The sequence below is a fragment of the Balaenoptera musculus genome, chromosome 8, assembly GCF_009873245.2.
Source record: "Balaenoptera musculus isolate JJ_BM4_2016_0621 chromosome 8, mBalMus1.pri.v3, whole genome shotgun sequence".
NCBI lineage: Eukaryota > Metazoa > Chordata > Mammalia > Artiodactyla > Balaenopteridae > Balaenoptera > Balaenoptera musculus.
Window position 1 is genome coordinate 100,182,632 of NC_045792.1, and position 15,726 is coordinate 100,198,357.

At 59.8% G+C, this 15,726-nt stretch overlaps 1 protein-coding gene across 9 annotated transcripts in view; it reads right to left on the minus strand.

The window, feature by feature from the left end:
- The window catches only part of SYT7 (synaptotagmin 7), a 63,416-nt gene that overhangs the window by 27,062 nt on the left and 20,628 nt on the right, over positions 1 to 15,726 (minus strand). For 2 of the 9 annotated variants that reach the window (XM_036861249.1, XM_036861244.1), the window contains exons 2-5: positions 11,847 to 11,950; positions 7,560 to 7,639; positions 3,404 to 3,535; positions 2,265 to 2,489 (exon numbers count right to left, since the gene is read on the minus strand). In XM_036861249.1, coding sequence (XP_036717144.1) covers positions 2,265 to 2,489; positions 3,404 to 3,535; positions 7,560 to 7,639; positions 11,847 to 11,950 — 541 coding nt within the window. Of the gene's footprint in view, positions 1 to 2,264; positions 2,490 to 2,782; positions 2,907 to 3,403; positions 3,536 to 7,559; positions 7,640 to 11,846; positions 11,951 to 15,726 lie in introns of those variants that run through there. The other 7 variants (XM_036861245.1, XM_036861252.1, XM_036861247.1 and 4 more) reach the window with 4 other exon arrangements.

Genomic DNA, 15,726 nt, shown 5'->3' on the forward strand with positions numbered 1-15,726 from the left:
CTGTCTGCTTTGTCTCCTGGCCAGAGATTTCAGCGCATGCAGGGCCACAGCCTCAGAGGGCCCAACCTCCACTTCTTCTGTTCCTTCCCTCCATCTTCCATTCCAGTTGCCTAGGGCAGGGGTTGGCAAGCTATGGCCTGTGGGCCAAATCTGGCCCGCCACTTGTTTTTGTAAATAAAGTTTTACTGGAATACAGCCATTGTCATTAATTTACATCCTGTCTGTGGCTGCTTTGGGGCTACAAGGGTGGGGTTGAGTAGTCATAAAAGAGACTATGTGACTTGCAAAGCCTCTTCCCTATCAGACCTTTTATAGCGATAGCTTGCCACCTCCTGGTCTAGAGCCACAGGGTAGCCGTGGTACCCCCGAGCTGCCCGAGGGAGGCCCCAGGGCCCTTGGAGCCACTTTCACCACTGCAACCAGACCTCAGCCTGGCTCACCCCCTGAGCCTATCCTGGGAATCAAAAGGACAACAGTTAGGCTGCCCCTGTGGGCTGAGAGAGAGAAAGAGAGAAGAAGAGTGAGAGCAAAAGAGGGAGAGAAAGTCAGAGAATGGTAAAGAGAAAAAGAAAGAAAGAAAGAAAGACAGACAGACAGAAAGGGAAAGAAAGAAAGAAGGAAAGAAAGAAAGAAGGAAAGAAAGAAAGAAGGAAAGAAAAGAAAAGAAGGAAAGAAGGAAGGAAGGAAGAAAGAGAGAAGAGCAAAACAGGGCTTTAGCTGGGGTCTCGGAAGGAGTAGCAGCCTTGCCTGCCTCAGGCCTGGAATCAGGGCGACCACCAGGGGCAGGCGCAGGCCCGGCGGGCCAGGGAGGCCCACAGCTCCCGGGGGGCAGGCCGAGGAAGGGGGTGGACGGCACTTGGGCGGCCGCCTCCTCCTCCGTGCTTGACCTCATTTTGGTTTTCTGTCACATCCCAAATTAGTCCAACTTACAACCTCTCAGTCACAGGAAAGTAAAATTGGTTCCTCCAGGCCTGGAGCCAGTGGATGGCGCGAAGGCCTCAGCCAGCCTGGAGTCTGTGGCCAAAGCAACCTGGCGTGGGTGGGGCACAGGGCCTGGTTCTCTGAGGGGGTGTGGGGCTTCCTTCTGGGGTTCTCCGGAGGCTCAGTGTTGGGGAGAAATCCGCTCGTGCTCCCTCAGGCCAAAGCAAATGAGGTCTCAGCATGGTGGCCCTAGGTGGTCCCAATGGCAGGAACCACAGGCTTTCTAAAGAGAACCAGCCCGACCGCTAAGAAGGGGTCAGGGCTGTTGGCCTTCTAATTGAGAGGCTGCTCCATTAGCTGGGAACGAGGCAGTTCTAAAAGCTGAAAATGGAACCTATATCCCAATGGGTGAGAACGGTCATAGTTCAAAGGATTTAGAGCCCGGAAGGCTCAGCTGTGGGGAAATGGAAGGTTCTAAGAGCCAAGATGAGAATAAGGCTGCCCCATGGTGGGAGGGGAGAACATACTGTCTGCTGAGAACAGGAGCCAACCCTATGTCTGCTGCTCCCAGGGAGGGACTGACTGTTTGGCCAGCTCAGATAGTTATTAAAAAGGAAACGGCTCTTCTGTCTGATGTCCAGACCACCTTCGTCAGAAAAGAGAAGTTAGCTAGGGCTCAACAACCCAACCTCCAAGAACACACAATCCCAACAGCTGAGAGTGGGACCGCTCACTGACCAAGACTGGGACAGCCAATGGGGATGGCCGAGATGAGGATGAGCCAATGGGGACATCCCGGCTGCTCAGGGTTGGCTTGTGGAACAGATGGTGTCATGGTGCAAGCAAGACTGGGACAAGCCAATGGAGTCGCCTGATAGTCAAAATGAAATGGCTTAACCCCTGGGTCTAGAGCCATCTGCTGGCTGCAAGAGGGAAAGCCCGGTGGCAGATGAGTGGCAGAAAACAGGCTGAGAGTGGGCCAGCTCCCCAGGGATGGATGGTCCAATGGCTAACAACTGCAGCCTGACGCCCATGGAGGCTGAGATGGGGCGGCCAATCAAAGAGGATGGGATGACCCAAGGACTGAAATGAAGCTGCCCTGGGGGCAGAAAATGGAATGATCTGGTCACTGGCAAAGAAAGAAACTGATGGGGCAGCAGCCGGAGGCTGAGATGCACAGTGCATGGCTGAGTTAGTCGTGCCCGATGGCAAGGATGATGGGAGTCTCGTGAAGGGATGGGATGAGCCAGGGGCCGAGGACGGCACCTCTGGGGGCAGCAGCGGGCATGCCAGGGGGCATGCCCTGAGCTCACGGCTCTTGCGGCCGTGGGGCCATCACTCACTTGGACAAGTTGAGCTTCCCGGCGGCCAGGTGGCTCTGCACCATCCGCCAGCGGCCTCTCCCCGCCTTGCCACCGCTGCCCGGCTCGCGGGGGGCAGCGCCGCCGCTTCTCAAGGCGTCCTCTCCGGGTGGCAGCACCGGCGCCGGCTTCTCCCCCAGCCGGCCTTCCCGCTCCACTGCCAGCCCCGCAGCGGCGGCCACTTTGGCGCCAGCCAGGAGGGTGCCACTGGAGGCACCACGAGGCAGCCGGTCCAGAGGGGCACCGGGGGTGGCGGTGGGGGGACGGAGGGCAGGCCACACGTGGGGGTGGGGATGGGGTGGTAAGAGGGGGAAAAACAACGACAGATAAAAGGAAGAAAGAGACAGTGAGAGAGGAGGAGAGAGACAGACGGACAAGAGACGACAGAGAGAGAGAGAGAGAGAGAGAGAGAGAGACATCAGCACTGCAGATGGGTCACCAGCGGAGCCTGCAGAGAGGAGAGAGGGGACCGGGCGGGCTGGGGTCGGAGAACAACGCACCACGACAGTGGAGGGGGGCCCCTCCCCACCGCCTGGGGCTGGGGCGGTGGGGGTTGGGGGAGGACAGCCACCTCCAAGTCTATCCCACAGGACAACGAAGGGTTAACGACGGAGGAAGAGCGGGCTGTCCAGGCCAGGAGGCCCCAAGGCAGGGAGAGAGAGAAAGCCGAGTTAGTCAGAGTTCATCACCACCACCACCATCACCGCCACCACCGCCACGACCACCGACCACCGACCACCGCCAGAGCAGCCAGGGCAGCAGCACACAGCAGGGAGGAGGAAGCGAGCCACACCGAGAGGGAGGGACCAAAAACGGGCAACCCCATCTTGACTGCACAGAGGGGGCCGGGGGCCACGGGGACCAGCTGGGGGGCCGGGTGTGGCCGCGGACGGGGTGCTCCTGGTGGCTAGCCCTGGGGGAGGGGACAGGGGAGGGGCAGGCAGGCGAGGGGGGTCAGGAGGGGTTGCTCGTCTCCATGGTCAGCCTGCCCATGGGGTGCGCAGGTGGGGAGGGGGGGAGGAGCAGGAGAAGTGAGGGGCCGGGTGGGATGGGGGGACGGAGGGCGTGCGCGGATACTCGGATACTCGGTACATATGATCAAACCAGGTAAAGTCACTCACTTGAGGGACAGTCGTGGGTCGCCATAAGGGGCGTAGGGTGAAATGTTTAGAATAAACTCCTTGGGAGGGTAGGAGCTCCATTTCTGCTGCACTGTGCTCTCATTGTTATTCCAAAAGTCTCTGTCTAGATCACTGGAGGGGCAGAGAGAGAGGGGAGAAAACAGGGAGATACAAGAAGAAACAAGAACCGCAAGTCCTGTGCGGGCAGAGGGGCCGGGCCCGGGGCACGGAGGGTGGGGCGGGCCGGGGTCGGCTCCTGTGAGGGGAAGAGAGGCGGGTGGCACACGCACGGGCGCACGCGCACACACACACTCGCACACGCTCCAGGGCGGGAGAAGCCGCGTGCAAGGAGGCGAGCTGCAGGCGGGCAGACTGGAGCCTCGCACCGGGAAGCTGGTGGGAGAGAGAAAGATGGTGAGAGAGGAGGGGAAGGGGAGGGGGGGCCGGGGACGCGGCCTGGGGTGGGATGGCGATGGCGTGGGGAGTGGGAGGAGGACAGGGTGCTGGCATCCGGCTGGAGATTGCTGAAAGGCAGATCAGACCCTGCTGCCCACGTGCTGGGCCTCAGTCTCCCTGCCTCCCACGTGCTGGGCCTCAGTCTCCCTGCCTGTCGAACCCGAAGGCTGGCTGTAGCCGCTGAGCCATCCGCTCTCCCATGCCGGGGTTGAGGCCCCAGTTCTGGAAGACCGGAAGTTCTCCCCACTTCCAGCTACCTAACAGAGCCACTCTTGGGACAGGCCCAGCTCCCTGCCAGTCTCTCCTCCTCCCACTGGCCTGAGGTCCCCCTGGCCTCCTCTGTTCTCTCCCGGCCTCGGGAAAGCCTGGGATGCGGCCTTCACAGGAGATTGGCCAGATCTCAGCTGAACTGAAGGCACTCTGCTCATTGCAAAAGTGGTGGCTGGGTCACCCCAGCAAAGGGAAGCGTCTCCAGGCCTCTGACCTGGTGGTTGTCGGCGGGTCACGGAAGGGCCCTTCACGTGGAGGCCTGGGCCTGTGCAGGGGAAGCCTGCCCGTCTCTGGGGGGACTGATGGGCAGACTCAGCCTCCAGCCCTTGGCATGTACCTGGCCTGCCCCTGTCCCTTGCCAAACTGGAGCTGCTGGGTCTGGAAGGGAACGTGTACCCCAGCCTCCCCACCCCCTCCTGTTCTGAGACATGTCCTACCGAAGAAGCAGGTATGCTAGAAGCACAGAGAAGGCAGGGACCTCCACTGGAGGAGGGCAACAGAAGCCGCAGCAGAAGGCATGGCCTGGAAACCCCAGGAGCTGAGGACCAGGGGCTTCACCAGCTCGTCAGGCTCCTGGGACCCCGAAGAGCAGAACTGGGAGCACAGGGAGAGGAGGGCAACTCCCAGGCCAAAGGAACATTCCGGAAAGGAGCCATGCCTGAGCCCTCAGGAATGCGTCTACGGGAAGGGGCTCGGGGAGGAGCGTCAGGGGTGGGCCTGGCGTGTGCTGAGGCCATGCCACTGCTCAAGGCCGAGGTGAGAGCCCTGCTGGGGGGAGGGCAGTGTCGGGAGGCACACCCCCTGAGGATGGAGGAAACGTGTTCTTGGGGGACCTGCTTCTCCCCCACGCCACCCGCAGAGTTTGACCTCAACCTTGGTTCTCAGCTTTAGACTCGGGAACAAAGGAAAGAAAGAGGGAGAGAAGCTGAGCTGCCCACCCCCAGGCCTGGAGGAGACAGTGGCCCTGGCCTGAGGGTGTGCAGGGCCCCCTTGGGCCTCCCTGGTGTGGTCAGTCTCTGCCAGTCCAGAGAGCACCTTGGAAACATCTCACAGGAGACTCTGTGCACAGGGTCCAAGGCCAAAACCCTGAGCCAGCTCACAGGGGCAGTGGGCGCCGGAGGTGGGAGAGGCAGAACAGTCCACTGGGATGGAACCCTACTGGGGGGGGGTCTCCCTGGGGAGGCTCCCTCCACAGAAGAGCCTATTCCCTATTCCTACCAGAGACATCCTTCGGCCCCCTCCCCTAGTGTAACAGAGAGACGGAGCAGTTGGAAGGCCTTACTCCCCCTGCTCCCTCCAGATCTCCAAAATCGAGGGCCATCCAACCCTAGGTCCTGGAGAGAAAGATCCACCCAGGGTCATCACTGCCAGGCTGGTCTCCCACCCTGTGCTCCAAGGAGCTCCAGGGTCCCTTGGGTTGTGAGCTGCGGTACCAGAAAAGAGGATCTTTAATTAAAGAAGTTTACGAAACACTGATTCCTGTACTGCAGGACTTCTCAGAGCCTTTAATGTGCCAATGAATATCAGTGTTTCCCAAACTTAGTTGGTCATGGAACCCTTGATTCATGGGATCACTATTAATCTTTTATGGGGCACAAGTGCTCTGAGGAACACAGTTTGAGAAACACTATTAAAGAATGCAGCTTCCCAGAATCCTTGATAACACGATCCTTTTGGAGGAGGCCCTAAGCCCAGGGGGAGATTGTGCAGCAGGTAAACCCTGCTTCCTGCCACTCGACTGGCTTTGGGCCCAGGCAAGAGGCAAAGGCCTAGGAACCTGGGGGCATGTAGACAAGAAAGGTGGCTTCCTTCCCTCGGGGCAGAGGGTCTGAGAGCTCAGCAGGGTGGGAGGGCGCAGGGACTGCAGGGCCACAGAGAGGCAGGGGACGACCCACTGTTGCCCTCACTTTGCCTTAGAGAGCCTGCAGAGCCTGCTCCCCGCCCCACTGCCCCCTCTCCGCTTCTCCTGTGGGCCCTTTCTAGGTCTATCCAGTACACACACAGCCTTATCCAGGAAGCTGATGGTCAGCTGGCAGGGGCACGCTCTCTGGCCCAGACCGTGGCTGCAGACTTGGTTAGAGGCCTGGCCTGGAGGTGGCAGGTGCCGGGCTGGCCCCGTGCTCCCTCCATGTGGTCCCTCCCCTCTTCAGAAAGCCTGGGGCCTGGGCTCTGCAACAGCCCCTGAGACCTGCCAGCTCTCGGCTTTGAAGACTGGAGAGCGTGCAACCAAACCCAGCTTCAAAGGCTCCCCGCAGCCTCCTCCCAAGCCCAACCGCGGCCTGGCCCACCCCTTCACTTACCCGCCCCCCAACAGACACACACCCACAGCTTCTGCGAAGGCCCCAAAGGGTCAGAGCAAGAGATGAAAAAAGAGGAGGGGGGCCGAGGAGGGGCAGGGAGGGAGCCCTCAGGAGAAGGGGAGAGGAAGGAGGGAAGTAGGAAGAGAGGAAGATGGACCAGGGGAAGGGCAGGAGGGAAGGCGTGGGCAGGCGTGGCTGGGGCCTTGAGTTGAAGGAGGCAGGGTGGGGCAGGGAGGGCTGGGGGAGGCCCCGCTTCCAGGCGGAGCCCTTGGCTGGCAGGCAAAGATGGAGGGGCGCCCAGCAGCCTCCCCGTGAAGGCCTGGGCCAAGAAGCAGAGAGGAAAGGGCCAGGCCATTGGCCAAAGGGTACAGAGTCCTCTAGGGAGAGCCCCACCCCTACAGCCCTGTTCCCAGAGCCCCCAACCAGGTGAGAACCTTCTCCCAGCGTCTCCCAGTGACCCTCAGCAGGGGTCTGCAGGCGGTCTGCAGTGCAAGGCAGACCTGCCGACTTGAAGACGGATCTCAGAGCCAAATGAGGAAACCGGGGCGAGCCAGAGGCAGCAAGATGTGCAGTGGGGACCGGGCATGACAGGCGAGGGGAGAGTCTCTCCCCATCGCTCTGCTTTCCCTGAGCAGACCAACACTGGGTCCTGCTGGGGTCCCCAGGGTTTCTGTCTGTCCTTCTTCCAGGTTACCCTCAGAACATTGGTGGGGCCTGAGGAAAGAGTCTGAGCCGCCACCACCCCAGCCCCAGGGCTGAGGGAGGAGCTTGGAGGTGCAGGGGAGTTAGGCAGGGCTTGGGGACAGCGCGTGTGTGATGTGAGGGTTGGAAGGAGGAAGCAGCACCCGGGGTTGAGGGAAGAGGCAGACAGTGCTGGGAGCGAGAGCAGCCAGAACACGGGGCTGGGCGCCCTGGAACACTGTGAGGGTCTGGGAGGCACAGGCAGAAAAGGCGGAGCCCTGGGCCCCCCTGAGGTGCTGGGAGTGCGTGTACGGGACTGGGCTGGGGAGAGAGCAAGGCACCAGGTTGTGAGAGGGAAACTGAATGTGTGTGTGGCCAGATCTGGGGGGGTGGTCCTCCCACTTGGGCTGCCTGCGTGCCCCACCCCAAACTCGAAGCCTGGCACCTACTTGATGGCCTTCTTCTCACTGCGCCCACGCCCTGAGTCTGGCGTGCCCACCGTCTCCAAGGAGTTCTTGTAGCGTTTGCCCTGTGGAGACAGCACCAGGGTCACTCCTGGGAGACAGGGCTGGACTCTCCCTGCCCCCCCAGAATGGGGCCCTGCGGGGAGGGGAGTACACTGGAGCCCAGCCTCGGCAACAAGGCCTGGGGCCAATGTGTGAGGGTGTCACCACCTTGGGGTGCCAGCCCTATCAACCCCTGATCCCTGGTGGGCAACTCCTGGGCCCCATCGGGCTCTAGGACTTGGCCCGCCCTCTTGACCTGCACCCCATCCCTGACCCCTAGGGATGAGGTCCCTCCCATCTGCCTGTCTTCTGGGGCTCTGGCTCGGCTCCCAGAAGCATATCTCCCTCTGCCGTGGACAGACGGCTCTCAGGCGCCTGGCCACGTCCCACTGGCCACGTCACTGCCCCCAGATGGTGGGGTGGCATCCTGCAGGGCAAGGTTGGCAGTGGCCAGTGACGTGAGTGGCAGGGGCGGGGAGAGGGCCCGTGTCCAGTCCTGCAGGGGCCATGTCCGTCACTGTCTGGGGGGCTCCCTGGGGTCCCTCCTGCCCTGGGCCCGTGAGGCAGGGCAGGGCCTGAGCACGCTCCTTCACAGGAAGGCAGCCTTGGGAAGCGAGGCTGCCCACTGACGCTGGGGCCGGGGCAGCCTGGCTCTTCCTCAGCCAGCGCGAGTGGAGGGAGGGGCAGGGCAGGATGACGGGGTGGGCGTGCCAGGTCCCCTGGCTAGAGGAAGGGCTGTAGCGGTGACAGGGCCTGCTGCCAGGAAGGTGAGCACCATTCACCTTTTCGGTTTGGGTTTCTAAATTTAGCTCACGCAGAGCCCGGCACCATTAACATTCCTGGCTGCCACCAAGTGTCCTCACGCACACCCAGGGGCCACGGGCCTGGGCGGGGGAGCGGGGCTGTGCAGGGGCCGGAGCTGTCACCCACTGGGCACTGGCCTGCCCCTGCCCAGCCGAGTGGGGTCGGGGACACACACACATACACGCACACGCACACGCACACGCACACGCACATGCACACGCACACGCAGGCACACATTTCTCCAACATCCCGTCATGTGAGCCAAGACCACAGCCACAACAGTCAATTATTGCATCCTCCCTAAAGCAAAATAAAAGCCGCACAGCCGCGTTCCCCGACGCTCCTGCCAGCTGCAGCCCCTTCCAGGGACTGGAGCCGCCTGGTTAGGGAGAACAACAGCGGAGCTCCCAGGAAGTGGGTGGAGGTGGGGGGAGGGCCCTCATGCCACCTCCAGTACCCCTATGTCTCAGGGGTGCCAGGGTCCTGTCCCAGCAGTGCCCCACATTCTCCATGTCACCTTGCTCACGTCCCTTGCCCTCTCCAGCCTCCCTTTCCCCTCCTGTCTGAAGTAGTGTGATGTCACTGGATCAGCCCTGGGTCCCTCACCCTTCAAGCTTCTCATCACAGATATTATTATTATTATTACTCTGCTTACCTACTTCAGCTCCCACCCCTGGGAACGTAGTCCCCAATGGCAGGGACTGAATGGGCTCTGGTACTTGGTGTGGAACCTGGTACCCAGCAGTTCCCCAAATCCATTAACTGGAAGCCCCACCCACCCAGGGGTCCAAGCCTCAGGCCGTGCCTCTGAGCCAGAACTTTAAGAGTTAAAAAACAGAGCTGCTGGATCCCCTGGGTCCACAAAAGCTGCCCTCTCTCAGCTCAACTCCGGTCCCCCCCATCATTACCCAGAAGTTCAAATCCCAAACAATTCCTAGTTCCAACTGGGAAGATCAGGAGCCTGGAGCCCCTCCCTGGGGGCCAAGGGCCCTTCTTGGGCAGGACCCTCAGGCAGGAGCCCCGCCCCCATTCTCCAGCAGTTCTGGCAGCTGGGGCAGGGAGCACCCTGCTGAGAGCGCCCCCCGCCCCCGTCCCACCCCTCACCCCTTCTCCTCTTTCTTCCTAGTCTTCAGGGAACTTGCTCTGGTCAGCACCGTCTTGTCTTCGAAGGCTGGTCCGTTGCCCCTTCCCCAAGGCCCGGCACCTGGTTCACCCAGGGTGTTCTGGGAGCTTCTGCCTGTCCCTCTTCCTTCCAAAGCTCAGAGAGGCTTCCCCTCCAGCTGCAAGGACCCCTTTGCAGAGGAGCTGGGGCACATGGGGGACAGAAACCAGGGCAGGACTTGCCTTGGGGGTTCGGGGGGAAGTAAATGGGGCAACGATAGGAACCCCAGGTGGGGTCCAGAGACATAAAACAGCTCCAAAGGAGCCCAATCCCCTAAGCCTGCTTATCAGGGAGGGGGTTGGCCAGGCTGATCCGGAAAAAGCCAGTTGGAGATTAAGGAAGTTATTAATGTTTGGAAATGGGATCTGGGCTGTCAGGTATCACGTCACTGCTGTTGAGGGGACAGGCAGGCAAGGAGAGCCCAGCAGCAACTGTGCAGGGGGAGCATTTTAAAGCCCCTTCCATGGAGCATGGAGACAGCCTGGACAAAAAAGCCCCCTGGCTTCTGAGACCAGGGGTTGGAAGCGGGTGGCAGGATTGTGGGGGGTCCTAGGCAAAGTAACGTTCTATCAGCAGCTCAGAGGAGCAAGTCAAGAGGGACATACTGTGGTCTGGACCCCTGAGGAAGTTCTGGCTGGAGGCTGAGAGGAGGGGCTGGGCCAGGGAAGGTTCTGCAGTTCTCAGCTTCCCAAGGCACTTACTGCACTGACAGCCCCCCACCTGCTACAAAAGCTGTCAGCTCTGAACTCCTGTCTCTAGGTGAGTGGGGGTAGGGCTCTCAACAAACACAGAGAAACACACACACACACACACACACACTGCAGCACTTACGTGGGGATCTGATGAGATGATCCACATCCCACCATACAGGGCTGAACAGACACACACACACACACTGTACCAATGCCCTCAAAGTCGACACCCTTAGCACAAAAGACCCCCACTCAAGGTCACCAGCAGCGCCTGTTCATACAACCCTCCCCTGCCTTCAAATACAGACAGACAGACAGCCGAACGGGCCTGCAACGAGATGCACAGGGCTGCAGTGCACGCTCAGCCACTCCCAAGCCTCTGAGGACATTCGCACACACAAGCACGTGGCCAAGCCCCCTCCTCCACCTCCCCTGAAATTCTGAGGCAGACATAGAGACAGGAAATCCAGGGACAATGCAGGGCAGCCAGTCTGGCACCTGCATGCAAGGAGTGGGCCCGAGTCACACACACACTCGCACACACTCACACGTGGGGCAGGGCTGGCCTTCTCCCTGGCTCCTCTCCGGGGAAAGGAGCTGCCTGAAGCTGAACATCCCGGGATGAAGAATCACACTCCCATTTCCCGGGTTTGCCTTTCCTGAAGGAAGCACGTTGGGTTATGGGCCTCTTGGGCCCTCCCCAAGAGCATCTGCCCCTTCTCTTCTTTAGGACAAAGGCACTGAGCCCCCGCCTACACAGCACCCATGGCCACAGCCCTTCCCTCCACCGCGCCCCCCGCCCCTCTGTGGCCGGGCAGGGAGAGAATGGGGCTCCCAGATGCGGCACCCTGCCCTCACTCCCACCATTCACAATCTGGGGCACGGAAGGTGCCTGCCAGGGACCCTTCTTCACCTAAGCCCGGAAAGGCCCCACACCTGGGACACCTCTGGGCCCACCTTCGGAGGTCCCCCCTGCAGTCCCCAAAGTCCCCATCGCACTTCTAAGCTGGGGCAGCAGGATGGGGGATGAGTAGGGTTCTCGAGGCTCAGCCCCACTCCGGGAGCTGCCGGGGCGCAGGGAGGGCGGCTCAGCCCGGCTCCTCCTCCCGGCGCCCTCCGGTGATGAATGTCCCTCCTGATGGTCTCGTTACTTACTGATGGCCTAATCCTGCTCGTTAATTTCCCAGCCCTCGTTAAAAATGAAAAGAAGCCGTTTGTGCTTGTACAAACCCCCAGAACCAGGATGGATGTGCGGGAGCGGGGCGGTGGGGGGGGGAGAGGGCGGGTCAGGCGGAGCCTCCTCATTGGACAGGGACCCGGCTCGGCCACGCCCAGGCCTGTGCTGGGGGCCGCGGGCGGAGGGGAGGGGGCGCTCGGCGCTATGTGGGAGGGGGCCTCGATTCTCAGTCTGCGCGTGCGTGCGTGTGGTGTGAGTTTCCACGGAAGTGTGCCGATGTGGGCAAGTGGGTCATCTGCGCGCGCCCTTGAGAGCGTTCACGAGCCTGTAATTGGGGGGGTGGGGGGGTGGGGCGCAGGGCCAGGCCCCGTCCCCAGGGCCCTTGGGAGCCTCACCAGTTTGCGCTGACACCAGTGGCAGAGGCCGCAGAGGACGACAGTGACGCTAAGGCTGACGGTGATGATGGCAGAGACCAGCAGGACATCGCGGGTGGGCGCCCCTGGAGAGGACACACACAAGTCAGACCCTCACTGGCCAGGGCCAGCTACCCTCCCTCAGCCCAGAGCCCCCCAGAACAACCACCCTACCCACACTGGGTGCTCTGCGCCCCAAGTTCTACTCCCAGCTCTGCCTTGTTGGCTGACCTTGGGAAGTCTCTTCCTCTCTCTGCATCTCACTTTCCTCATCTGTAAAATGGGAGTCTCCGGCAGGTCTCTCCCAGTCCCTCACTGCACGAGCCCTGCATGGGATCCTCACCATCCCCCAAACTTCACAGCCTCGAAGGGAGAGGCCAAGTGTGCCCTTGGACTAGCCAGGCCTCACCCACTGGGCTTTCAAATGCCTCTAAAAGAGCCACCGCTTCTGCGTGGCATGCTTCCACCACCCCCATCCCCCCACACATACCCGGAGCCACAACTCCAGCCGAATTTGCCCAAAGCGTTAGTTCCCATAGTCCCTCTGAGGACATCTGCCCCACAGGCAACGACAGACCCTCTTAAGTGTTGCCCAAGACTCAACAGCTACATGTATAGTCAAAGAGGGAAACTCTGGAACCTTCTGACCCGTCCTCATCCCCTTTAGCTCAGCTTTTCTTGGGCTGCAAGTCCACCCAACTGGCCTCTGCACACCCTGTCCTCCCATGCCCTAGCCCCTGAGCTCACCTCCAGTCCTCCCGCCCCATCGGCTCAGCCCCGCCTTTGTTGGCTGGCAATGTCCTAAATGTTCCCAGGGGCTGCCCCACAGCTTCCATTCTAACAGCTCAGGGGTCCTATGCTTTAGGAGTGGAAACCTTGATGGACTTGCCCTGGGAGCAAAACCCTGGGTTTCTGTGCAAATCCCACCACTTGCTAGCTGTGTGGCTTTAGTCACCTAACAGCTCAGTTTTCTCCCCCTGTAAATGCGGATTAAACCTCCTCCCTCCCTCCTCACAGGTGGCTGTAAACACGAGCCCAAAGCAAATGTAAGGAAGGCAAAACTTGACCAGAAATTGTCATGTGGGGGAGTGAGTCGACAGAGACCAGCATAGATCACACGTGTTCTGTAAATATGTGTACGCGGGGATGCGTCTTAAAGTCAAGGAGACGCTGTTTATTTACAGAGGAGCCTGCTTAGGCTTTTCGGTTTCGGCGATGGTGGTAATTAAGAGTTGACAAGATCTGTCTGGTCCTGGTTCCTGCGGTTTTAGCTTCTGGGCATCCGGTGTCTCATGCTTTGCTGCGGGGCCTCATGAAGGAGGGCCAGGCGGTCATCCCCTGTTCTCAGGGCCCTCGGGCCGCCTCCCACCACCACTCCAGTGCCCTGGGCAGCCGATCTGCTGCCCGCTCTCCCCAGAATCCTGCTTGGGCCCCACCCCTCCCTCCCCAACCTCCGGAGCCTCCGAGCTGTGGGAAAAAGCCACCCTTGCTGGGCACCTGCCAGGCCAACTAAGCTTCCTCCCATCCCAGGTCCACAGCCTCGGTCCCCAGGAAGCCACTGCACCAGTTCACTGTCAACCTCAGGGCCCGCAGCACCAGGGAGCTCTGATCTGGACAGGCCACAGACACCGAGGAACTGGTCCTGCCTTTCCCTCCCTTGGGTGGAGGAGCACAGCTCTGCAAGGCTGGAGGGGCCACATCTGTCACAGTTCTCAGGCCACATGGGAGGCTTCCATCTTTAACCTCCAGGCTTCTGGGGGTGGGGCGGTGCATAATACCACAGGGCACACCACCAGGGCCCCCAGACCCAGGCCTGTGGTAAAGAGGTGTGCGAACATACCTTCCGAGAATGGGGCCGGCGCTTTTTCCAGCTCTCTTCATGGAAGCTGCGCCTGCCCCATGGGGAGGGTCTGGGGGGTGGGGCGCTATGTGGGCTGGGGGAGCAGACCTTCCTTTGTTGAACTCACTTTTAAATAAAGTAAATTCCATTCTTGGGCTGAGCTTTCTTCAATCACTGTCTATTAAGAACCCACCATGAGGCACAGGGGACAGGTGAGAATTCAGCTGATTATTTCTTAGCACGCCAGGTGTCCTAGAACCAGGGAGTGGCAGGGCACCCAGGCTGAGGCTCAAGAAAACACCCAAAATACCTGAGAAAAGACCCAAGTGTGACTACAGCCTCTGCTTCTCAATAGCTGTGTGGCCTTGAATAAGTGTCTTAACCTCTCAGTGTCTCCACTTTCTCCTTTATAAAGTGAAGATAGGGGATTTCCCTGGCGGTCCAGTGGTTAAGAAGCTTCCACTGCAGGGGGCACGGGTTTGATCCCTGGGTGGGGAACTAAGATCCTGTGTGCCGTGTGGCACGGCCAAAAATGAAAAAATAAAAAAATAGGGACTTCCCTGGTGGCGCAGTGGTTAAAAATCCGCCTGCCAGTGCAGGGGACACACGTTCGATCCCTGGTCCGGGAAGATCCCACGTGCCACGGAGCAGCTAAGCCCGTGCGCCACAACTACTGAGCCTGCGCTCTAGGGCCCGCGAGCCACAACTACTGAAGCCCGCACACCTAGAGCCCGTGCTCCGCAACAAGAGAAGCCACCGCAGTGAGAAGCCCCCGCACCACAACGAAGAGTAGCCTCCCACCCCCAGTCCCCCGCTCGCTGCAGCTAGAGGAAGCCCACACGCAGCCAAAAATAAATAAATAAAATATAAATAAATTTATAAAAATAAATAAATAAAAAACCCTACATTAAAAAAAAATAAAGTGAAGATAATAATGGCACCCACCCCGTGGTAGTACACAGTAGATACGGATTATTATTAAGGTTGTTGGGTTAGTTCCCTGTCAGGTGTACAGAGAGCTCTGGAAACACAGATGAAGAAGTGGTTGCTGGACTAGGGAGCTATCTGGGAAGGCTTTCCTGAGGAGGTGGTATTCAGTGTGGTCTGGGAGAGGGATGTGAGGTGAGGGTAGGACAATCTGGGCAGAGGGAACGGCAAGAGCAAAGGCATGAGAGGGGAAGAAGGGTCAGGCATGTTGCTTGAGGAGCTGGACTAGGTTATGGGGAGTGAAGTGGCAAAGACCAGGCTGGGAATGAGCGCAGGGCCTGATGGCGAGGGGCTTTGTCTTCCAGACCGAGGGGCTTCCCGCGTTTGTAGGCCGTAGGAGCCATGGAAGGTTTTCGAGCAGGGGAGGGGCAGGATCAGAGGAGGAGTCAGCGAGCTCACGAGCTGGGAGCTGTGGCAGGAGGTCAGAGTCCAGATGATTCCTCTGCCCTCGTGCCCTTTCTGCATGCACCCTCCCCCACATATCTCCGGCCATGGGGCAATTCTCCAAGGAATTACCTCCCTGGAGCCTCTTCCTCTCTTTGCCAAACAAGGTCCTTATCAAAACCTGCTCCTCAACCCCTGCTCTAGGCTGGAGAGCTCCTGAGGACAGAGGCTGTCAATCCCCAAAGCCAGTGGTCCCTCTGAATGGTCCCCAGAGACGCAGGGAATGCCCATCTTAAGCAATTAGTATTCTGAGGGCATGGAGAATGAGCCCTGGGCTTGGAGTCTAGGAGAATGAGGCTGAGGCCTTATTCTGGCCACTAACCAGCTGTGTGGCCACGAGCAAGGCACTCGACCTCTTGGAATCGGTGCCTTCATGTGTGGAGAGCTGATCCTTCCTCACTCGAATGAGGAGCAGGTGTTCTAGGTGTTCCACATGCAGCAACAAATTCGTCTTCACAACAATAACTGAGGTGAGCATTAAGATTGTCCCCATCTTACAGATGGGGACACTGAGGTACGGAGAGGTCAAGTACTCTGTCCAAGGTCATTCAGCTAGTAGGCGGTGGAGCCAGGGTTCGAACCCAGGCAGTC